We start from the raw sequence: 24,816 nt of genomic DNA, 5'->3' as shown, positions 1-24,816 counted from the left end.
GTCATCTCCAGCTACCGGTTAGAGACACACACCCAAAACGGAAGTGGGCGTACAAGCTCTTACCCAATGAATCGGGAAATAAGATCTAAATAAGATTCAAACTGGGGATCCCACTTAAAATCAAGAAATTGATTAGTCAATCGACCATGTGAAATACAAAGAAGGTGATTATTTCTTACATAGGACCAGTAAACAGATTTCACAGATTGTTTCTTGGCCTTTCCTAAATTCTGTGGATTCCCCCAGTAGCTCCCAAGGTACAAAACCATTTTGACACCTTCCTGGGCCATGGGATAGAGGCTTCATTATGTCTTTTTAAGATGTCAAGAAGGGAGTCCCTATAAATGGTAAGCTCTGGTGTGGTCCAGATCCTTACCCAAATGAGTAAGGGTCACAGAGATATCATATAAGAAATGCGATTAAACCCAGGATCCAAAAAAAACAAAATCAAGGGTGTGCTACGTGGTCACGCAAGTAGTGCTCTGGCAAAACTATTTTCACCCACAGACAATTTATTAGTACTGCAAAATCCCCTCACCTCAGCACCATAGGCAGTAGCACCTTGCGCTTTTGCCAAATAGATCTTAATAGCCAGGGAAACAGCTTTTGTGGCAGTACTCTTATAAAAGCGCAAGATGGCGCCTGACCTATGTTGAAGAAGTGACGCACTTTTGCTAATCTGATCCTCCCAATGTAAATTGTTTGAGATCCTCACTCCCAGATAGTCTACTGAACTAACCTTGCTTAAGGGGGTCCCATCTAAAATGATGGTACATCTCTTAGCTGGTCCTGAGCTAAACACCATTAATTTCGTTTTACTAGCATTCAGTTTGAGACCATAATCTACACAGAATGATTTAAACCTGTCGACAAGAATCTGGAGACCCATTGGGGTCTTACAGATGAGGAGGGAGTCATCTGCAAAAAGTAATATGGGAATTTTCTGAGCATTTAGGTAGGGGGCATCATTTTGACAGAGAGACACAGCTTGTACCACCTCGTTTATGAATAGGGTAAATAGAGTTGGTGCCAAGACACATCCTTGATGGACCCCCCGCTGAATGGCAGTATGATCTGTTAATTCTCCCTGATTGCCCCATCTCACCTGGGCGTATGTGTTCTCATGTAGCCGTTGTAATAAATGGATTATATCGGCAGGAGTAACCATTGTATGCAGAACATCCCATAGCTTTTCTCTGGGAACCATATCAAAAGCAGACCGAAAGTCCATAAAGGCGACATACAAATTTTGCTTAGCAAGGACTACATATTTCCAGTATAGAAGCATCAGCCTAAAAACCTCGTCTACCGTACTGGTTTTTGGGAGAAAGCCCGCCTGGAGTGGGGATAACACCGGATGGTCTTGAGCCCAATCCAATAGCCCGTCCAAAAGCTGCTTAGCAAAGATTTTCTGGAGGTTGTCAATAAGGCTAATGGGTCTGTAATTAGCAAGGGAGCTCGCATCGCCCTTTTTATAAATGGGGATTATTTCGGCCCCTTTCCAGGTACTAGGTATTGGGCCCTCAGCTGCTATAATATATGAGATCGTATTTATATACCAGGACCATATTACAGGTTCAGATTTATAAAGATCCCCCGGTATCTGATCTGGACCTGTTGCTTTAGCAGATTTTAAGGAATTAATTGCACCTATAGTTTCCCTTAACATGAAAACAATTGGGTCATCATGGTTAAGAGTATCCGTACCTTTTAACCAGCTGCTGGAGGAAAAGTTAAAAAGTTAAGAGATTGCAAGGTGGAGCATAAAGTTTGGAAATATGGTCCACCCAGCTTTCAGGTTGAATATAGTACGGATTGTGCTCTTACCCTCTCTATGTCTATTAGACAGTAGCTTCCAAAATGTTGCGTTATCATCATGTTTAATTGCATCAAGCAGGTTCTGCCAGGTTGTATCTTCCCAGCTTTTCTTTGCCTGTGTTATGGTCTTATTATAGGCTAGCCTGGTTGTTTTTATCGCCCCCTGTGAACGTACGTAATAGCTGATTTTAATGCTAATTTGGCCTTGAAACAGTCCTTATTAAACCACTCGCTAATTTTAAAGTTATCATCAAAATGCTTAGTGGTGGTCTTCCTATAGAAAATATTCAGCAATTTCTTCATCATTTCTTCATGAATGCTGAGGATAGGAATGTTACTGACCTCATGCTCCTCATAATCAGCCATAATATCAACAAACAATTGGTATATTCCCTTGATCAAATAAGGGTTAGACAGTACTTTTGGCCAACTAACACGAGTATGACTATTATCCAACAGGCTCTGGAACCACAGTAAGGTGGATGTTCTGCAATCTCCTGAATACGCCACTGTATAAAGTAAGAAGCAGGGGATTATGATCAATCTCGTGGCGAAAATCCACCTTCATCTCTTTTAAAGATGACCATAGCCTTACATCCACTAGAAAATAGTCAATAACACTTGAGGACTGACCTCGCTTAAAGGTAGGTGCGATGCTCAAGTCAGAACGACTGCGCCCATTACGGGCCCTAAGTCCATATTTAAAACATAGAGATGTCAACTGGGAAGCAGCACGGGAGCAAAAGCACTATTGCTTGTTCATCAATTGTGGAATACCCCAAAGTTCATCCTCTTCGGCCGTTAAATCACTACTTAAACAAGAGGGTTCAAAAGTGCAATTCATATCCCCTGCAACCACTAATTTGGTCGAGGGATGCAGGGTATCCGTAAATTCAGACAACTGGGACTCTAGTCCCGTGAAGCAAACCTGGCATATACATTAATTATGGTCACCTTGAAATCTCAATTAAATGTAAGCTGGACACCCAATAAGCCAGGGGAATCTATCTTTAATGCAAAATGATCACACTGTAGTTTCTTATTTAACAGTATCAATAAACCCCTTTGGCATGGCCATGGTATGATAAGAACCTATCTAAGGAAACTGGGTCCTCGTCCCATGTCTCCTGGAATAGGCATATATTTCCTGCTTGTTTATATAGTTGACCCACTCGGGATCTCCCATCTTCCTACCTAGCCCAGCCAAATTCCAAGACATAATAGAGAGTTCAGAGCTAGTTATGAAGATTCTGGGACTGGAGCACTAGGCTTCCCTATGATTTTTAACCTCATTTGACACTCCAAATTTAGCCTCAGAAGTCAAGGTTGAGGTTATTAAATAAGGATTAGTATACAGTCAGTCAACTTCTGATAATGTATGGGATACGCAATCAAACAATTCTGTAATGCGATATACTCCACACCCCGAATTGGCAGTACATATCTATCATGCGCATACACCACAAGCCGATCACACACAAGAATGCTCTGCCACGCTCCCGACCCCATCTGTGTGCTAGGTGCCACATCTAAGTTACGTTCCATGAAAAGAAAGGGGTGGGGGAAGTTTATGGTTATTCTATTTGTAAACAGCAGGCACTGTTTCTCATCATCAACAGTATATATCCACAAGATGGATGAGAAGGAGTTGATACCATGTCATTCATCATTCATAATGCAATGTACAGTTAGGCGCTAATTTTGCTGACCGGAGTCGAATTTGGATTCCAATACACTATATTTTGTGACTGGTTATTAACGCCAGACAAGGAGGTGTACATACACACCCCTTAGGATTGTATACGATCCGTACATAGTTCTACTTTATTGACTGTTATTCTTCTGAGACTACACAGCAGCTTTTTCATCTTACCGGTTTCCTTCAATTTTGTTCAATTATCCTAAGGAGCCCTGAGGAAGTCACAGGGATAATTTTCTCCTGTGGCGAAACACGTGTTGGCTGTTGTCTGTTCTAACAATTATGAATTTTTCATCTCAAAGAATAAATTGGAATCATGATAACCTCTCACGGTCTTCTTTGATCCTGAGTGCTTGGAAGAGGATTTGATTTCTTGTACACATGGACTACTGACCCAATGTTTTTTTTATTCACAAGTGCCTTGACTTCTGTTGATTGTGCTGGTTTTCTCTTGAGAAAACATTGGAGGAAGGGGGCGGTCCTCTTGCCAGGAGCACCGTGCCTTAGATTATGTGTTTTGTATATTAGTCTGGAATTATTTGTGAGCGCTTTGTCCTTTCATCTTCTTCCCACTGCTGTTCTTTTCTTTACATTCAATGTACACTTATTACAGTCTGTATACTGCTGTAATTCTTTGATGAAAAACAATAAAGTTTGTGTTAAAAAAGAAAAATCGAATCAGCTCCTCAGAGTGCTAAAGGCCAGAAACCAGACATGTTTTGGATAAAGACCAAGCACAAATGGGGAACAAATGCAGATTATCTGCTTCCAAAGCTCTCTTCCTAGCCTTTTCTCTCAGTGGTCTCCCAGTGTGAACATCCACATTCTGAAATATCCAGGATCCCTTGCCAAAACACCTGCGACTGCAGAAATGTCCATATAGCAGAGCTCTTAAAAAAGTTAATAGGTACGTGAGGATGAATTCCACAGAGGGCAGTTGAACGGTGGACTAAGTGCCTGTATTAACACCACCACAGGCTCGGCGTACGCAGTTCATCCAGTCAGTCTTGGAAAGGAGTCTTATAAGCAGACGGTGACTCAATATCAGAAAGAAAAAGGTAAAGTCCTGAAATGCCGAAAAAATAGGAAGCATCTATATTTAGGTTCCCTAGAGGCCAAAAGTATTAAGATTCCTGCTAGACCATGATTCCCATACGAAGCTCCTAGTGCTGACGCTGTAAAGCAAACTTACACATCACCAGTAGGTAGGAATACCAAGAACGTTAATTGCAAACACCAAATTGGAAGCCCTAGAGATGGCACAAGAAATGTTACAACAGCAGAATCGCATGGCAGTCACAGCGTAACTTTCATATGAGGACAAAGGGCCAGATGTAGGAAGCACTTTGCGAGTCGCAAACGGCAAAATTTGCCGTTTGCGACTCGCAAAAGCGTGTTTCCTATGCAGAAATGCATTTTGCGAGTCGGGACCGACTCGCAAAATGCATTTCCGAATCGCAAATAGGAAGGGGTGTTCCCTTCCTATTTGCGATTCGCAATGGTATGCAATTCCATTTGCGACCGCGTATGCGGTCGCAAATGGAGTCGCAGTTACCATCCACTTGAAGTGGATGGTAACCCATTCGCAAACGGGAAGGGGTCCCCATGGGACCCCTTCCCCTTTGTGAATGGACCCCATATTATTTTGATTACGAGATTGATTGCCCTCTGTACTGCAATGGACACATCTAACACACAGTAAAATATTACAGAGCTTCGTTCTACTCTTTATAATGGATTTAAATCCAGCAGACTTCTGCTATAAGATTGAAACTACTGTGGATTTCAGAACTGACTTAAAAATATGATACTCATCAAAACACTGCCTGACACTGCTAAAAGCTCTATATCATTTAGCTACGGATGTTTTGTTCCCTCCAGGAAATTTAGCAACATAACCCCAGTATCAAGAAAACTTAATTTACTATGTATCTGAGTTCCAGCTCGACTGTCTAGCCTTCAAAGCTATTCAACTTCAACAACCGGCTTACCTACACTCCTGCATAAAACTATCTAGTGGCATGAAAAAAAAACCTACAAAGATTTACACCTCCTCCTACCATTCAACTGCAGTCACACTGTTGCCAAGTAACTCAACTCAGAGTTAATGAAAAATGTGTTCTGCTAAGTATCAACCTAGACTTGTAATCCTTCCTCTCAAGGCTTCTGGTTTTAAAACCTGTTTTTATCAAGGTGATACACAGTTCTTACAAACTAAAAAAAATATCCCCCATTCTAATTATCTGTTTAGTTTACCATGCTGCCTATACCACAAGCTTTGAACCTCTTGTTTGTTATCTGTAAAGTGCAGTCACCTTCCAATTAGGAGATATGCAAAGTATTAAGTCATAAATAAATTGAAAAATTCAATCAAGCCTGTAGCAAGCAATGGTAAGTGGCAGACTAAAAAGGGGAAGGACTAGCTAATGACCGCCAGCAGAGGATAACAATTACCACATGGAATACATTTAATAAATTAGATTCTAAGAAAGAACCAACACTCTATACAGTGACCTAACAAATGTTTTTCTGCATTCAAATTAGCATATGAAGGCTGGGTAAAATGTGGTTACATTTATGAAATTGCAGGGCAATCCAGCTGCCAAATTCTGTACACACTTATGTTGGGAAATATCATTTACTGGGAGACAACAATAAACAGCATTTCCAGAATCAATGCATGACACAACAAAAGTCTCAACACAATTAAACGTGAAACAGTAAATAAAGTTAAATTTCACCTGTTCCGGTTCAAGTGAAAACAAATATACCTTAACTTCGTTGCATATCAGGGGATTTATAGCAGAGGCCCATTGAACCGTTTACATTTTCTTGCCTGATGGAATACTTTAAACTTCAGGCCCATTAAGTGTTCAATGCATAAAAAATAAAGTAGTGAACCTACAAGCAAAACATTTTGGAATAATATGTCATGTTAAGGCACATACATGATGGCTCGAAAGTAAGTGTGGCTTACTTAAAACAGATTATCTAATTTTCTGAGGAATTATCACATGATGGGCATACTTTCTGAGTTTGCACTGAGTACTATGTGATGGGTGGCAATTCTTAGCATGCCCTAAGGATTACAAAGCTATGATTAGGAAATGCCCCATCAGCAAGTTCCATGGCAGAGCACATGGAAAGGAAGTCCATTCTTGTGTGTCCACCACTGCCGCTGTGAAAACATTTAAGGAACGCCTGAAAAAGGTTTCTCCAGTTAAAAAAGGGGGACTGTTACTTCTTCTGATAAAAATGTTCTCAATTGCTATCTTATAAAGCAATTTCTCATGAATATGGCTTCAACTTAGGAAGATAGAGTAATCATAGCACCCTTTCCCTATGTTAAAGATGATGAATGCAATTCTGATGATGGGCATTAAGGACACCTACATGCAGTTGTTGGAGTGCAAACATTATTAATAAAAAGTGTGTTATTAAAATATAGTGTGAAATATCATATAATAAAATGTCTATTTCAAATTGTGTATTAATAAATAAAAACGTGTAGCTGATATGGTGGACACCAAAAACAACATGTATTGATATAAGAATATAATGTCTAATTAAAATATATTAATAATTAAATGTAATAAAAAATTAATATTTATATGTACTAAAAGGATCGATAGCTTAAATATTATGAAATGTTTTATTTTTCATTTTTAGCATTGGTTTTAAAAGGCCTCACGTTTCAGTAATTTTCCAGTGTTAACTCTGTAAAATGATGTTTCTATAAGCATCCTGTGTGACTTGCTCACTGCAGAAAAGTTATTTTCTTCGGTTGTAACATTTGTCTGTCTTCCTGGGATGAGATAATGTGTACCCAGAAACAATAGTCTTCAGTGTTCATGTATAACCTGCAACAATTGTATTTTACTGCGGAAACTGGTGACCAGGAGCAAAGAAGATGAGGCAATCGCTGGTGCAGAAAATGAAGAAAGATACTTCTGAAACATGGATCAAAGGTTATTGGTTGAACACTAAAACACCCCATAATCAGACCAATAGAATCTTAGCTATTTGCTTTATAGGGTTTTTATATGGCGAAGTTTAGATAATGTAAGCACAGATTCTTTGCGTCTATGCTAAAGAGATGATGTGTTTCTGTTTTCTTAGCTCTTTGTCTCTGATTGTGTCAATTCAGACACATTAAGGCCAAACATTACTGAACTGCTCCCTGTTATGCCATTGTCATATGAAGAATACTAGAAGACGTTCCACTGATGAAGACATTGCTGCTTGCTGATCCATTTAGGAGAGGTATAACCAAATGTGCATTTGTTCTTCTTGTAGATTTTTTTATGTTTTCTCTTTTAGAAAATCCAACCTCTATTTTGGTTAGCACCATAGTCAGATGTCTTCCATATTAATATTTTTTTCTTCTTTTCTGTTTGCATGAAGCCCAAACATGCTTATCGAGTTAGAGTATTAGTTAGGGATGTCAAACTCTAAATTCGACTGATATATATAATTTGATTGTAATCAATTCATCTGTGATAACTAAATGTATTCCATTTCTATTACTCATCTGTTATTGTTGTTATTCTGCATGGTGGTTCTTGAATGCTTAATGATACATATTCTGGCTGGGTTAAGATTCTTCTGAAGAATTGGTCAGCCTGTGTTATTCCTGTATTTTTAACATTTGGTCTTGCGTTTGATTTACGTGATCTTAGCATTCTTAGTTTAAAGTGCAATAAATATTTGAACGTTATTAAACTAGTGTGGTGATTCATGGCCACATAGGTCATGGTGCGTATAAATTACTGACTCCAAAATTGAAAGTGATGTTTATTGATTTGATATTGTTAATGTTGATTGATAGGACGTTATCACACTCCTATCTGAGTCCGAAGATTTGTGTCAACCTCTAAGGGTAATTGATGGTTACACTATAAGTGTCACCTTGTAAATAAAATATGAAAAGAAATATAAGGCTGGACATGCACACACAGTTGGCTGATTTGAATAAAAACAATGCCCAAGTCCTTTAACAATCTGTGTGTTGACTTTATGTTGGCTCAAATGGGAACTCTATGATTATTTCATGTCTGACATGTTTTCTCTGCCAATAAGCTTAAATAGGAAGTTATTTATGATCCTATGCCTACTGAAGCTAGGGTGATGATTGATTTATTTACAAGAGGGACTATCTCCGAGACGTAATATACATTCTTCTGTAGTACACTATATTACTTCAGATGATTAAGGGATAAATGGATGGATTCTCTACATCGACTGACAACAGCAAATTTGACAAGACTTACTCCCACTCTGGTACAGTGGCCACAAATGCCAACTTAATGTTTGTACAACTTAAAATACTGCATAGGATCTATTAACAGTAATCAAGATTGTATCCATCCATCTGTGTGGGATCCTAATATTCTAGGACAATGTCATTGCTGAGGTGGTTGCAGCCCTGAAGTGGACAGATTGGTAAACCCCTGCTAGTTTACATTGAAAAGTGGAAAGGTCTAGATATAAAAAGATTTTCTATGATGTGGGCCTAATTTAGGCCCTTTTACATATGTCCATGAGTGTTGCAGTTATAGAGCACCAGATCTGACAGCACGCAGGAGGGAAATACATTGGGTTACCAGTTAAAAAATGGTATGTGATGGTGAAGAATTCTATGAAGTAGTTGAACATATAGATCTCATGGAGGGATGGTTGTTTGTGCGATAGATGTGGTGTGCTAGATGCACTGGGGAATTCAATTTCAAAATGAGGTGTAGATGATCCTGGAGAGAAGGTCACATACATCAGGAGGGAGCTCAATAACCAAAAATCCTAACCTGTGCAGGGCCTTCTCTGTGAGTACTTTTAATGCCTATTCTCTTTTTGACTAGGACGCTCACTGTGCATCTCACTGCTGTTGATTTTAATCAAAAACGAAACTTGATGTGAAAACTGTGCATTATTAATATTCATGTACAGCAGTGCTCACTCAGTGCTGTATAACCATCATTCCCTAATTGTAATTTTGCCCCATGCTCTTTCTTCCCTGTTTGCTGTGCAAAAATATGGTTCATTGACATGGCACTGCTGTAGAGTATTTCATATGCATAATTATCTATGAACAACAAATCACTTTACTATCAATGTCTTTAGAATTCTTTGGTTGCTGAGTGTTACATGCACAAACACTGTTGTGGCTAAATTTAATTTGGGGATAATAGCTCTAAATGCCAGTTAAACAATCAGATGCGAGACAAATAGCACTGAGACTAAGACAGAGACTGGATAGCAAATCTGAAACTTTTTTTAAATGACTGTTCTAATAATATGCGTTTCATGTGCAGTGCGTGATGGGATGGGCTGGGCATGGGCAGAACTACCTATGCTCTGCAAGCGTTACCTGTCCTCAGTTGTACAGTGGGAGCTCAACTTAGTGAATTATGCAGAAAGTCATCCTTGAGGGCTTGTTGTGTGTGTGTAAAACAAAGTTGTGGTGATCTGCTGAAATTACAACTTGCAGACCTAGACCTCTTACTCAAGCTGGGAAGGGAAGATGACAACTTTTGGTACTTCATGTCATTTCGGCCTCACAGTCATAGATTCTGAAGCGCTTGCACAGTAACGCTCTAAAGAGCAGTAGCAATCAATCAGTGCAATCTTCTATAGTTTTCCAGTGAACATGCGGAACGAAAGAGCCGATGATACAAATAGTATAGTGGATGTTAAATTAAGCCACTGAGGAGCTGAATCCAAGTGAGCATCCATGGCATCACAGATGGCTGTTCAAGAAGCCAACACTATGAGCTTTAACTGATGGCAGCAGGCAGGAGTGTGATCTGAGGAGGAATCAATCAAAGGTTGCTAACACACAGAAAAGGAAAATAGCAGGCCAATTACCAGCATCTGCTGCTACGAATGACAGCTAGAGATGGTTAGAAATCAAACAAATATGGTCTCAATTTATTTTTCGCCCAAAACTGAAAATGTGTCACTGCGGTTCTGAAATGAAAACAACTGGCTCATTAACTGCATGTTCTGACTTGAGGAGAGGGCTTTCAGATGAAGACACAGAAGGTCCTATAACAAGACCTCCTAAAGTAGAGAAAACGTGACTTCAAATAAGGGGTTCACAAGAGGCAACTAGGGCAACAGCTGCAGGCAAACAAAGCAAAAATTCAAGGGCCAAGCTGGAATAAATGACATTTAAACAAGAGTCATATAAACAGGGGCTCTCAGAACATATTCTTGAGTGTTAAGACTGTGCAGTAACGTCAACATGACAATCTGAAGTGAAGATAAAAGTGTCTAGATAATGTTACAAGCAGAGCAAACAAGAAGATTTTAGGTTCTCAAAAGGACAAGAACATAAACTACATTCTGGGCTCAGAAACTCTGCCTGCACCAGAGGTGACGGTAAAAGGTTTTTGCTGCCTTGCAGAGGTCTAGCGAGAGGCTAAGCAAGTGAGAATTAAATGGCAGAAAAGAAAGGAGATAAAATCTGAAAATTGTTGCTAGAGACATATTGGGTAGAGGCAACACTTATACTTCATGCTTCACTCCAGCCAGCTTGTGATACAAGGTACTGGTAGGTACTCAGTAGCTACAGGGAAATGACACAAGATAGCTCAGTTTATTACATTTAATATTAGAACATAGTTCCTTCCCAAACAGCAAGTCAACTAATAATAGGAAGTCACTATTATTTCAGAATCGCTCCTAGACTACATCTGGAGGTGGCAAGTGGTGAGCGTGTTAGTTTAGGATAAAAACAAAAAAGTCGTAATTTTCCAATCTATATCCTGCTCCTCTGATCCCCATTTTAAATGGTAGCAGAATTCTTTAGAGAAACCAGTTTTCTAATTATCTGTTTTTTTAAAACTATTATTTAAATCTAGTATTCAGCATTATCATTCAGCAGATCTCATTGCCTGTTTACGCATCACCCAAAGTCTTAATGTAGTAAATACGCACTCTTTTGAGTTCAGCTCTAGTGCATAGGGCAAGGTGCCAGAAACAGCATCGCTTTTTGTTTGGACTAGCACCATGGTCAGTCCTATGTCAGGTGCAACAGAAGAAGGGTTATGGGTGGGTCTAGCTACCCTACCATGTAAAATAATCCTAGCTATAGAAACATCAGCCAAAAGACATCCTAGTCTTGGGGAGAGAGGCATCTCCTTCATGGAGAGCTATGAGGCCTTGTGGTGAAAGCCAGAGATCCCTGGAAGTCACAAAGCCAATTCACCTGCCTTCTACCAAGACCATCACCACGGGGACATGGAACCTGAGAAATAAGTACAAGGCAGGACAGACAGCCCAAGTACAGCAGAGATGAAAAATACAATCGTGCCTTCTTGGCAACAGCAAGACCACATGGACATATAATGGACAGATGAGACTGGCTCCAGGAGGAATGCTGTTGTATATCCAGTGATACTCAAAGAGTAGGTGGTCTCAGATCAGCTCTTTTATATCACCTTCATTGTTAAAACTTGGTCTGTTCTGCATTGCAAACATTCTTCTGTGTCCTTCAAAGATGGCTCTCCATTTAGGAATCCTTCTGTAGAATTTAAACTGAGAACTAGTAGTAGAAGTACTGTCCCTAAAATCTTACTGAAGAACCAGTGAATCGCTAGGCCTGGGGTAGACTGGAAATTATCTTGTTTGATGTAGCTTTTCCCATTTCTGTTGGATATTCACTGCACTTTCCTTACAGGTAGTAGCAGGCAAATATGGCCCAATAACAATTTTACAACTGTTGATCACAAGACAAACTCTTAACATATCTTTACACTTAATCACCCTGCCCGCTCTGCACTACTTTTATCATGTAGTAGCCCTCAACACCATCAGGCTCACTGAATGGTTTTCACAATGGATACTGACACACAGACTTTTGCCCTTTCCACGAAGCTGCAGCACCTGCAAACAGTGGAAGGTATGTAGCAGCTTTCTTGTGACTCCCATAGTGAACTCCTTCCAACACATTTCCGAATTTCAGCATTTTAACCTATGATAGTCATAAATGGCATGATCTGGAAGGTGAACCTGAAGTAATACCAAAATAAAGTAAACATGCAAACAAATTGATAAGAATAAAAGCTAAAATAAAAACATTGAAATTCAATTTCAATATACAGGGAGTGCAGAATTATTAGGCAAGTTGTATTTTTGAGGATTAATTTTATTATTGAACAACAACCATGTTCTCAATGAACCCAAAAAACTCATAAATATCAAAGCTGAATATTTTTGGAAGTAGTTTTTAGTTTGTTTTTAGTTTTAGCTATGTTAGGGGGATATCTGTGTGTGCAGGTGACTATTACTGTGCATAATTATTAGGCAACTTAACAAAAAACAAATATATACCCATTTCAATTATTTATTATTACCAGTGAAACCAATATAACATCTCAACATTCACAAATATACATTTCTGACATTCAAAAACAAAACAAAAACAAATCAGTGACCAATATAGCCACCTTTCTTTGCAAGGACACTCAAAAGCCTGCCATCCATGGATTCTGTCAGTGTTTTGATCTGTTCACCATCAACATTGCGTGCAGCAGCAACCACAGCCTCCCAGACACTGTTCAGAGAGGTGTACTGTTTTCCCTCCTTGTAAATCTCACATTTGATGATGGACCACAGGTTCTCAATGGGGTTCAGATCAGGTGAACAAGGAGGCCATGTCATTAGATTTCCTTCTTTTATACCCTTTCTTGCCAGCCACGCTGTGGAGTACTTGGACGCGTGTGATGGAGCATTGTCCTGCATGAAAATCATGTTTTTCTTGAAGGATGCAGACTTCTTCCTGTACCACTGCTTGAAGAAGGTGTCTTCCAGGAACTGGCAGTAGGACTGGGAGTTGAGCTTGACTCTATCCTCAACCCGAAAAGGCCCCACAAGCTCATCTTTGATGATACCAGCCCAAACCAGTACTCCACCTCCACCTTGCTGGCGTCTGAGTCGGACTGGAGCTCTCTGCCCTTTACCAATCCAGCCACGGGCCCATCCATCTGGCCCATCAAGACTCACTCTCATTTCAACAGTCCATAAAACCTTAGAAAAATCAGTCTTGAGATATTTCTTGGCCCAGTCTTGACGTTTCAGCTTGTGTGTCTTGTTCAGTGGTGGTCGTCTTTCAGCCTTTCTTACCTTGGCCATGTCTCTGAGTATTGCACACCTTGTGCTTTTGGGCACTCCAGTGATGTTGCAGCTCTGAAATATGGCCAAACTGGTGGCAAGTGGCATCGTGGCAGCTGCACGCTTGACTTTTCTCAGTTCATGGGCAGTTATTTTGCGCCTTGGTTTTTCCACACGCTTCTTGCGACCCTGTTGACTATTTTGAATGAAACGCTTGATTGTTCGATGATCACGCTTCAGAAGCTTTGCAATTTTAAGAGTGCTGCATCCCTCTGCAAGATATCTCTCTATTTTTGACTTTTCTGAGCCTGTCAAGTCCTTCTTTTGACCCATTTTGCCAAAGGAAAGGAAGTTGCCTAATAATTATGCACACCTGATATAGGGTGTTGATGTCATTAGACCACACCCCTTCTCATTACAGAGATGCACATCACCTAATATGCTTAATTGGTAGTAGGCTTTCGAGCCTATACAGCTTGGAGTAAGACAACATGCATGAAGAGGATGATGTGGTCAAAATACTAATTTGCCTAATAATTCTGCACTCCCTGTAGAAATTTCAAATTGGCTTTGGAAAGACATAAAAAACCAACTACTCACCGTGTTGTAAAGTTTATCAAACTAGTAGTTGTTTGGATTATGTCCTCTTGGATTTACGAGTTTGGCATCTCATAACTAATGTAGAGGTGGGTCTTCCCCGCACTAGCGACCATGCCCCCCTGCAAATTGCATATAACGTAGCCCTGTTTGATCTACCCGCTGGTTTGGTTGGCCGAAGTGTTCTGTCAAAACTTTCCACGAATAAGCTTGCGGTAAAGTGGCCCTCATTTTTGAAATCTGACTTACTGAACCATAAGCTTGGCATTATGATGACCCATCACCAACTTTTTGAGGACCCCATTGCATTATCTCCTTCAGAAATTTTGTCCGCCCATGTGGGGTTTTTTGCAGAACTTAAGGAGCTTTTCACTAAACCTTCCAAATCCCAAACAAAATCTTCTGCTCCTAGGTGCAAATGGTTTGACAAAGAGTGTCGCGTGGCCAAGCATCATTTATCTGAAGCCTTAAAGGCAAAGAACCGGGACGACATTACACATGCGAGAAAGAACTATGGGCCTGATTCTAACTTTGGAGGACTTTGTTAAACCGTCCCAAAAGTGGCGGATATACCACCTACCGTATTACGAGTCCATTATATCCTATGGAACTCGTAATACGGTAGGTGGTATATCCGCCACTTTTGGGACGGTTTAACACCGTCCTCCAAAGTTAGAATCAGGCCCTATGTGTCTACTCTCACTCTATCAAAACTCAAATATGAGGAGCATTTATGGGAGTGTCTGGCGGAGGCTGCTAGCTCTCGCGACGCCAAGCTCTTTTGGACTCTGGTTGCGTGCAGCGACCCAGGCCTGTCATCCATTACTGAATGTCATATCGACCCAGGAACCTGGCTCTCTTATTTTCGTGCACTGTATGGCTCTCGGATGGAGCTTTATGATACTTCCATAGATTATGCACTGTGCCAGCCTGAAATGCCGCCCTTCACCCTAAAAGAAACAGAGATGGCAATTTGCGCTCAAAGATCTGGTAGGGCCCCTGGCCAAGATGGTATTCCCTCGGATCTGTACAAATCAGACCTATCTGTGTGGACCCGTTATATAAACAGGGTATCAAACACTGCCATGGCATCTCGATCCTATCCACTCTCGTGGAAGATGGCGATTATTGTCCCCGTTCATAAAAAAGGAGACAAGAGCTCCCCCGGGAATTATAGGCCTATCAGTCTATTAGACAACTTGCAGAAAATCTTTTCGTACCAGTTGCTTACTAGATTAAAACAATGGATAATGAAAAACCAGGTCTTAAGCCATCTCCAGGCAGGATTTACGGAAAAGATCAGCACTATCGATCAGATCTTCCGATTTACCACCATCAAGTGGAAGACCGTAGATGCAGACAAAGGCCACTTATTTGTGGCCTTTGTTGATTTGAAGTCTGCGTTTGACCTGGTCCCGCGTGCTAAGCTTTGGGAGGTCCTTAGTACCACCGGTGTTCCGGGTTCCATGATTAATATTATCAAGGATCTTTATTCTGATAATTGTGCTAAAGTCCGCTGGGGTACCATTGGCGATCTAACCCCTGCTTTCCCAACTGCACGGGGCATGAGGCAAGGCTGTGTCTTGGCACCTACCTTATTTCTCTTGTTTATTAATGCCTGTTTGCCATATCTCTTAGACTGTCAAAGTGATGCCCCTAGCCTGGGCGGGCAGAAGATTCCCTGTCTTCTGTTTGCAGATGATACCCTATTGCTATCACGTACTGCTATGGGCCTTTCTAGGCTGCTCTCCAGATTTCTGGAGTTTTGCACTGACTATGGGTTATCAATTAATTCAGCAAAAACAAAATACATGGTTTTTGGAGATATTAGGAAAAAAATGAAGAGGCCTGTATATTTAGATGATGTCCCTTTGGAAAGGGTGGATACCTTTGATTATCTAGGTATTAAAGTGGAAGATTCACATCTTTGGCATGCCCAGCGCCATAAATCTTTATTATGCCTGATGCAGAGGGCGGGTGGAATTGTCAGATTTGCCTCTAGTTCCCCGAAATTTGCAATATCTCCTGCACTGGAAATATACAAAGCTCAAGCTAGGGGGGCCGCCTTATATGGAGCCGAACTTTGGGGCCATTGTAATCAGTTTTTAAAAATGATGCTAAAGGTTCCATCGAGTACCCCATCCTTGCCCATTCACCTGGACCTAAATCTTTTTTCAATCTCACAGATTGCTGCCCTAAGGCCCCTGCTGTTTTGGATTCGGCTGTGGACAACTGATGCCTTAACCCCTTTTCGGTGTGGCCTCCTAAATGTGGTGGGCTGTGATTTTAGTATTAAATCTAAATGGTGTGTTTTCGTTGAACAATCCTTTTCCCGTCTGGGGTTAGGTTCCTATTGGCATGATCCTATTTCTATTCCTAAAAATGCTACACAGCTGTTAAAGGATGCTTATTGGCATAATGTTCAGGTTGGACAATTTGCTGGTTCTATTCCATTGTCCATGTCCGACAATTTTTTACTTGTTAAATGTCATTACGAATTTGAGCCCTTTTTGGATGCAAAGTTATCTCCATTTGCTCGTGCCCTCTTTATCAGGTTTAGGATTGGGTCTCTCACTCTGTGCTGCCTTACGTACAAATGGTCCAGTTCAACTAATACATCTAAAGGTTGCCCGATGGGTTGTAAAAGTGAAGAAACTATTTCACACGTTTTCTTCCACTGTCAAGCATATCACAAACAAAGAGCACTTTGGCTCATCCCGCTTTTCAAACAATTAGGAGTTAGATCCTGTCTCCATGCTGAGAGAATTTTAAAATGCGACCCGTCCGTCCAGATAGCTCTACCAGTGGCAAGTTTTCTCGAGTCTATCTGGCGGTTGAGATTAGCAAGTTTAAGGGACAAAATTGTGTAGTTATTGTTCAGTTTTACCTATGTATATTTATTTAACTTGGATGTATGATTGTAGCTTGTCTTTTGTACAGGACATAGACCTTGGTTTGGTTCCTTATGGATTATCTATAGACCTATGGAACTGATCCCTTACTTTATGTCGTGAGAATTTTAAAACGAAAATCATCCACCCAGACAGTTTTTTTTAATGGGGGAATAAGGGGATTTTTTTTTGTATTATTATGACATTTCAGATCAGCAATTTTAAGGAGCTAGGGTGGAGAATACATTTTTAGACTTATCTATTTATATTTATCAAATTGGATGTGTGATTGCTCCACAGTATACAGATATTGGTGTATTATATTTTTAACCAGTGCTGATTCATGGAATTATTCTCATTATTGAGTATTGCTTTGCATTATATTAAGTGATGTTCATCTGACTGCTTATTTCTTGTTTGTTTTTTTAAAAACTTGTCTTGTCCCTTTTAACTGTGCTTTTACCTTATTTTTTTAATACCTCCCTGCTTTTAGAAGTCCTCTCTCTTTTTGTTGTGTATTGTACTTTAATGGTTTGTTTTTACTCACCGAAATAAAGTTAAATGAATGAATGAATGGTTTTCACAATGGATACTGACACACAGACTTTTGCCCTTTCCACCAAGCTGCAGCACCTGCAAACAGCAGAAGGTATGTAGCAATTTTCTTGTGACTCCCATAGTGAACTCCTTCCAACACATTTCCGAATTTCAGCATTTTAACCTATGATAGTCATAAATGGCATGATCTGGAAGGTGAACCTGAAGTAACACCAAAATAAAGTAAACATGCAAACAAATTGATAAGAATAAAAGCTAAAATAAAAACATTGAAATTAAATTTCAATATAGAAATTTCAAATTGGCTTTGGAAAGACATAAAAAACCAACTACTCACCGTGTTGTAAAGTTTATCAAACTCTGCATATCGTCTAAAAACAAACCATTCACTTCTTCCAACAGACACTATGACTTTGTAAACCTGTCAAAGCAAAAAGGAAATATTTGTAAACATCAACAAAATAACAGACCAATTTTATTTGTTAAATAAATTAAAATATTTGAAAAAACAAAACGCGAACACAGCATTGACTCCTGAAAATTAATAAGGGTCAGTTCTCAAAGCCATTTGCATGCTTACTTTGACTCCATGTGCACAGATACACGTATGTACCATAGTAATTCCACGCCTGGAAGCCAGATTATGATAATGGCTATTTAAACTTGTAAAAGGATTTCCTCACTAGTACTTGTACTGTGAATACATCCTCTTTCTGGTTTGGGAAGTGAGGTTTCCACAGCAGCAATACTTTTGCAAATTTGTAAACATTCATAAACATAAGTGCCCATTGACATTCACATACATTTTCACGGCTGACTCTCGCCCTGCATTGCTTAATAGTTACTTTTGTCAGGGACAGGAGTAAATCAGTATCTAGAGTGGAAATGGGGAGGAAAATGTTGGTGGTCTAGATGAAGAGGTTTCTCATAGAGGAATAGTTTTTCAATGCAAAAAGGAGAATAATTTTAATGTGCAACTGCACTGTCGTGAGATGTATTTACACATGCAGTGCACAATTTACATTTATCCATGCGAAAAACTTCAGCAAGTGAGAGTAGTTTGGAAAAGTCAGAAAGAAATCAAAAAGCTAATCCTGGGAAACTCACTATTGCAGTATCTAGGGAGTGAGCTGAGTATTCGAAAGAAGGAATTTATTCCAAGCAAGAACAAGTACACAGGAGTACATTTTTGACTTTTTTTGGGGGGGGGGGAGGGGGGGTGGTAAATCAGACCTTAAATCATTATCCTTAAAACAATCATGCTTTTTTGAAGCATAAAATGGTGATTTCCATGACAAACTTCAGATTGAATAGAGTATGTGTAGGAGGCTGGCCTGGTTTGTAGTGGGTACCTTGGGTACTTACACCTTATACCAGGTCCAGTTATCCCTTATTAGTGAAATGTAGTAGTGTTATAGCAGTCTAGGCTGATAGAGGTAGCTATAGCAGTGCAGCTTAGGCTGAACTAGGAGACATGCAAAGCTCATGCAATACCACTTATAGTTACACAGTAGTTATACACAAGTAAAGACAATACTCAGTGTTACCAAAAATAAAAGTATTTATCTGGGTGACACAGTACCAAAAATATCTTAGAGACAATACTCCTTCTGGAGGTAAGTATTATACACAATATATACACTAGACACCAAAATAGTCATAGAACAATGCAAACAGTAGAAAATCCTTTAGAATGCAATGGGAGAAAATAGGTCTAGGGGCAACACAAACCATATACTAAAAAAGTGGAATGTGAATCACGAATTCCCCCCTAGACAAGTGTAGTGGGTGCAGAATCGCTAGGAGAGTAAGAATACAGTAAAGGTAAGTAAATTACCCTACCCCAGAGCCCAGAAAAGCAGGAGTAAAGTACTGCAAGTTTCCTTAGGACACACTACACCTCGTTTTTGGGATTTTGCAGCAGCCAACCAAGTCTGCAAAGAACAACTGCTGGATTATTGGACCTGAAGACCTGCAAAGGAAGGGGACCAAGTCCAGAAGTCGAAAGAAGTTCCAGGAAGGACAGGAGCCCCTGCCAACCCAGAAGAGGGTGCAAAAGAAGAGTCCCTTGTTAGACAAAGACTGCAGGAATGCACCCTAGGAAGATGCCAGCGGGTTCCTGCGTGATGCAAAAGATGTCCCACGGCGTAAAGATCGTTGCAGACGAGATTTCATGTCGGAAGACGCCAACAACCCTTGGCTACAACAAAAGTATGTTTTTCGTCAAATTGGCGCTGGATGGACCCAGGAGGGATCTGGGGGCCTCAACCCTGTGTGAGGAGGAAGAGGGGGCTCTCAGCACTTTAGAAAGCCCTCAGGATGCCAGGCCCCAGAAGCCGCATAATCCGGGTTCAAAGAAGGTGCAAAATGTGGTTGATGCAGCACAACAAAAGAAGGTCCCACGCAGCCAGAGAACAACTCAGCGAGTTGAGCGTTGCAGGGTGGAGTGCTGGGGACCTGGGCCAGGCTATGCACGAAGGAATTTTGCACAGAGTGAACTGAGGCCTCAGGAGGTGAAGAAGACACAGTACACAGGGGTACCGTCGTTCTCGGGGAAGGCAAGGTCTTACCTCCTACAAATTGCATCAGCAGGACCTCAGGACAGTCTATGTCGGTGATGTCCACCCTCAATCTCCTTAGGAGCACGCTCGTCGTCGTGAGAGGAGTCCCAGGGTACCGGTCGTCATCTTGGGAGGTGCCTGCTTGGAGCAGGGGAGTCACTCCATCACTCCATGGGAGATTTATTTGGTCCTTCTGGTGCAGGATGAAGGCAGGGAGTCCCCAGAGCGTGCACACCGTGGAAACTGTTGCAGTTGCTGACTTGGAGCTGAGGTTGCTGAAGAAAAGTGTCTCTTGTAGACATTTTGTTGCAGTTACAGCGTTTCTTGGAGCAGGCTGCGGTTGAACCGAGGTCAGAAGAGTCTGAATTTGTTGCAGAGGATTCCTGAAGGAAATTTGCAAGCAGAACCTGAAGGGAACCCACAGAAGAGACCCTAAATAGCCCTGAGAGGGGGATTGGCTACCATATCAGGTATGGACCTATCAGGAGGGGTCTCTGATGTCACCTGCTGGCAATGGCCGCTCAGAGGCCTCCAAAGTGCCCCCACACCTTGCAAAGCAAGATGGCTGAAGTCTGGGACACACTGGGGGAGCTCTGGGCACCACCCCTAGGGTGGTGATGGACAGGGGAATGGTCACTCCCCTTTCCTTTGTCCAGTTTCCCGCCAGAGCAGGGGAGAAGGGGTCCCTGAACCGGTGTAGACTGGGTTATGCAAGGAGGGCACCATCTGTGCCCTTCAAAGCATTTCCAGAGGCTGGGGGAGACTACCCCTCCCCAGCCTGTAACACCTATTTCCAAAGGGAGAGGGTGTAACACCATGCTCTCAGAGAAAATGCTTTGTTCTGCCTTCCTGGGACTGGGCTGCCCAGACCCCAGGAGGGTAGAACCCTCTCAGTGAGGTGGCAGCAGCTGTAGCTGCAGTGCAGGCCTCAGAGATCTGGTTTGGCAGTACTGGGGGGGTCCCATGGTGGAGCCCCCAGGATGCATGGAATTGGTTCCACAATACCAAGTTTGGAATGGGGGACAATTCCATGACCTTAGACATGTTACATGGCCATATTCGGAGTTACCATTGTGAAGCTACATAAAGGTATTGAGCTACACGTAGAGCACGCATGTAATGGTGTCCCCGCACTCACAAAGTCCGTGGAAATGGCCCTGAACTATGTGGGGGCACCTTTGCTAGTGCAAGGGTGCTCTCACACTTAGTAACTTTGCACCTAACCTTCAGCAAGTGAAGGTTAGACATATAGGTGACTTATAAGTTACTTAACTGCAGTGAAAATGGCTGTGAAATAGTGTGTGCACTATTTCACGCAAGCTGCAGTGGCAGTCCTGTGTAAGGGTTTGTTTGAGCTCCCTATGGGTGGCAAAAGAAATGCTGCAGCCCATATGGATCTCCTGGAACCCCAATTCCCTGGGTACCTAGGTACCATATACTAGGGACTTATACAGGGGGGTCCAGTGTGCCAATTGAAATTGGTAAATGAAGTCATTGCCCTACAGTGACAAACTTAAAAGCAGAGAGAGCATAAGCACTGATGTTCTGGTTAGCAGAGCCTCCGTGACACAGTTAGGCACTGCACAGGCACACACATTAGGCCACAAACTATGAGCAGTGGGGTCCTGGCTAGCAGGATCCCAGTGAGACAGTAAAAACACACTGACACACACCCACAAACAGACCAAAAGTGGGGGTAACCATGCTAGAAAGAGGCTACTTTCTCACAGTATGATGTGCAGATAGGAGACAAACTGCATACCTATACCCCCTTTTTCAAGAAATTACAGACTAATAGCTATAAACTACAAGTAGGTTACCATCAGGATCATATTTTGTTGTAGAGACCTTTACTGCTAGTGTATTCAAAATTTAATTTCACACATAACGCTAGCAATGAGCAAATAGGGCACCACTTATTTCAAGAAAAGGATGACCCAACACAATTTAAAAAATAAACACTTCCATTTACAGCAAAGCACAATGTGATGCTGGCAACAAACAAGCAGCCACCTGCCTCCTCCATTACCCCGTTCCTTACTCACACACCAAAGAAGGCTAGAGCTCCAGTCACGCCAAAGGCCACCTGGAGAAAATACAGATGCATAGTGACTGGCAAAGTTAACTTAAGTGCAACAGAGAAAACAAATCTCCCTATTGTGTCTAAAGGGTAAACTACTCTCCTTCAATTACAAAGGTGTGCGAAATACCATGCCTACTTATGGGAGAACTGATGCGAGGATGGACAGGTCTGCAAATCCCGGAAATAATTTAGAATCACTTGTACCAAAAAAAAACTATATTAGGATACAAGCAACTTATTGTTTGAATCATGAACAAATAACATATGGTCAATTGACCAATATACCGATTTGCCTCGTTTTCAGTGCTTGATTATGGGAGAAATGCACAGAGTACAGATTTACATCATCCATGCTAGGTGATTCCATATATGCGACTAAAAACACTATGTAACATGATAAAAAAATAATTGTCCATTTCCATCTGCTTACTGCTTTCTCACTCGAATAATGATTTAATGATTGCCTTTCAGGCTACAGATCTGCCTCTATGCAGTGTACTGAGTGAACAATTGTGTCACTATTCTAGCTACAGTCTGCTTACAAGTTAAAAGGATTAAATTAACAAAAGTATCAATTAAGATCTATTATGCCGAAAAGCCCAATATCTCAAAATCAAGTTCCTTTGTTGTTTTTCTTTGGTGCTAATAATTGAGGAACCTTTATGTTCTGCAAGTGTACTTAACAATGCTTGTTCAGTCCAAGGTTAAAACCCACTCTTTCTTACTGTGCTTGACAGGTGAGTGTTTTGATGGATCACATCAAGGTAACTTAGTGTGCTACGAAAGGTATATTCTCTCATTAAAGCCATGGCAACTGCCTTTAGATGTTTCACGCTTGGAGTGCCTGAATACTTACAGTGTACCTCTTCTTTTTCTCTCGGTGTTCGTCATGGCTCGGGATGCGAACACTTGGACAGCTGGCCTTGGTAGTCATTATATCCATTGTAAAGTTACTAGCGATCAGCATACCAAGAGAACTGCTTACGATACTTTATTCTGTGGCATGTTCAAGGATAAATAATCCGCTTGGCTGCATTACATTCCATTAAGCAACCTGGAAATAATAAAAAAAAAAACGCAAAGGTTAAAAGACAACCTAGGTTTCTGGCCACAGAGGAGAATTATTTATTGTAAATGACTCCTCATTCACAAAAATTACATCAGCATTTTATTAATAAATATGCAGATTATACATGAGATAGCGCAGTATGTAGTATTAAATCAATTTCATACGATGGTCTATTAAAACTAGTGAATTTCACTTTTTAAGTTTTTAGTATAGTGTAAAACTAGCTTCATAGCGCTACGGTGCGCTTTACGGAGGACATTTGCATAACGGCAGAGCCATCCTAAATATGTGATTCTATACAAACAATAGTATCTTGTGTGTGGGGTCCTGTGGAAAGCAGATTACAGACAACAGGATGTAAAGGGGTAGGATGGTGGATGGGAGCATGTTATTAGGATAGAACTAGACTGTATTTAGCTTTTTATTTAATTTCCTTACATCACACACACATTTACATGCTCTAAACATATTTAAATTACATTCGCATAGAATCATACAATATTTTGTAAATGTCATTACAATACATGTCTCTGGAAAAGAGCAACTGAACTGCTAGTTCTAATCTTGTAAAGATTCTATGCTCTCCAACAACAAAATGCAAGATAATATACCATTGATATCCATAAACAAGTAATGCTTTTTATAACACACACTGCATTTATTCCACAGAAACGTTGCCACACAAGATATGTATCTGGCACTCCTGAAATTCTTTTCATTGAATTTTCAATACATAAAAAGGCAATACAGTACGACCCAACGGCAGGTTTAGGGCAGCGCACAACCAGACTGGTCAATAAGGCACAATTAAAGCAAATCATCAGAGACAATTAAGAATTGGGAACAAATTACATTCAAGCCAGCTGGTCCCACAATTAATTCAATCAATCAATTTGTATTTGTAGAGTGCCGCATTCTCACCCCTATATGTATCTGGGAGCTGGGGTGTGAGGTCTCTGTTGAAAAGCCAGATCTTCAGTTTCTTCCTGAAGCCCGCTCAGGAGGGTGATGTTCGGAGAAAGAGGGGCAGGTCGTTTCAGGTCTTAGCAGCAATGTGGCTGTGGCTACAGGGGATTCGGGGTATGTTTGGAGGGCTAGCGTAGAGAAGCGTAGGTGTCTCGTGGGTTGGTGGAAGCTCAGTTGGTAGGTGATGTAGGCCGGCCCTTAATTGTGTAAGGCTTTGCAAGCATGTGTGAGGATCTTAAACTGACATCTCTTCTGGATGGGGAACCAGTGGAGGTCTCTGAGGTGGGGGGTGATGTGGGCCCATTTGGAGAGGTCCAGGATCAGTCTGGCAGCCAAGTTCTATATAATTTGGAGCCTTTTGAGGAGTTGGGTGGTGTTGCTATTTTAGAGTGTTTTGCTGTAGTCTAGGCAGCTGGTGACAAGGCCTGGGTAATGGATTTCCTGGTGTTTACTGGGATCCATCT

The 24,816-nt window shown here is 41.0% G+C and overlaps 1 protein-coding gene across 4 annotated transcripts in view; it reads right to left on the bottom strand.

Annotated features, from left to right (window-relative positions):
• The window catches only part of SGK3 (serum/glucocorticoid regulated kinase family member 3), a 449,614-nt gene that overhangs the window by 226,611 nt on the left and 198,187 nt on the right, over positions 1–24,816 (bottom strand). For all 4 annotated transcript variants that reach the window (XM_069220281.1, XM_069220279.1, XM_069220282.1 and 1 more), the window contains 2 exons: positions 23,174–23,371; positions 18,011–18,094 (listed from right to left, as the gene is read on the bottom strand). In XM_069220281.1, the coding sequence (XP_069076382.1) occupies positions 18,011–18,094; positions 23,174–23,284 (195 nt within the window). In that variant the 5' untranslated portion in view covers positions 23,285–23,371. The remainder of the gene's footprint in view (positions 1–18,010; positions 18,095–23,173; positions 23,372–24,816) is intronic.

Source organism: Pleurodeles waltl, chromosome 2_2 (assembly GCF_031143425.1).
Source record: "Pleurodeles waltl isolate 20211129_DDA chromosome 2_2, aPleWal1.hap1.20221129, whole genome shotgun sequence".
Taxonomy (NCBI): Eukaryota; Metazoa; Chordata; class Amphibia; order Caudata; family Salamandridae; genus Pleurodeles; species Pleurodeles waltl.
The sequence above is the reverse complement of the archived record's forward strand: the minus strand, read 5'-3'. Positions and strand labels throughout refer to the sequence as shown.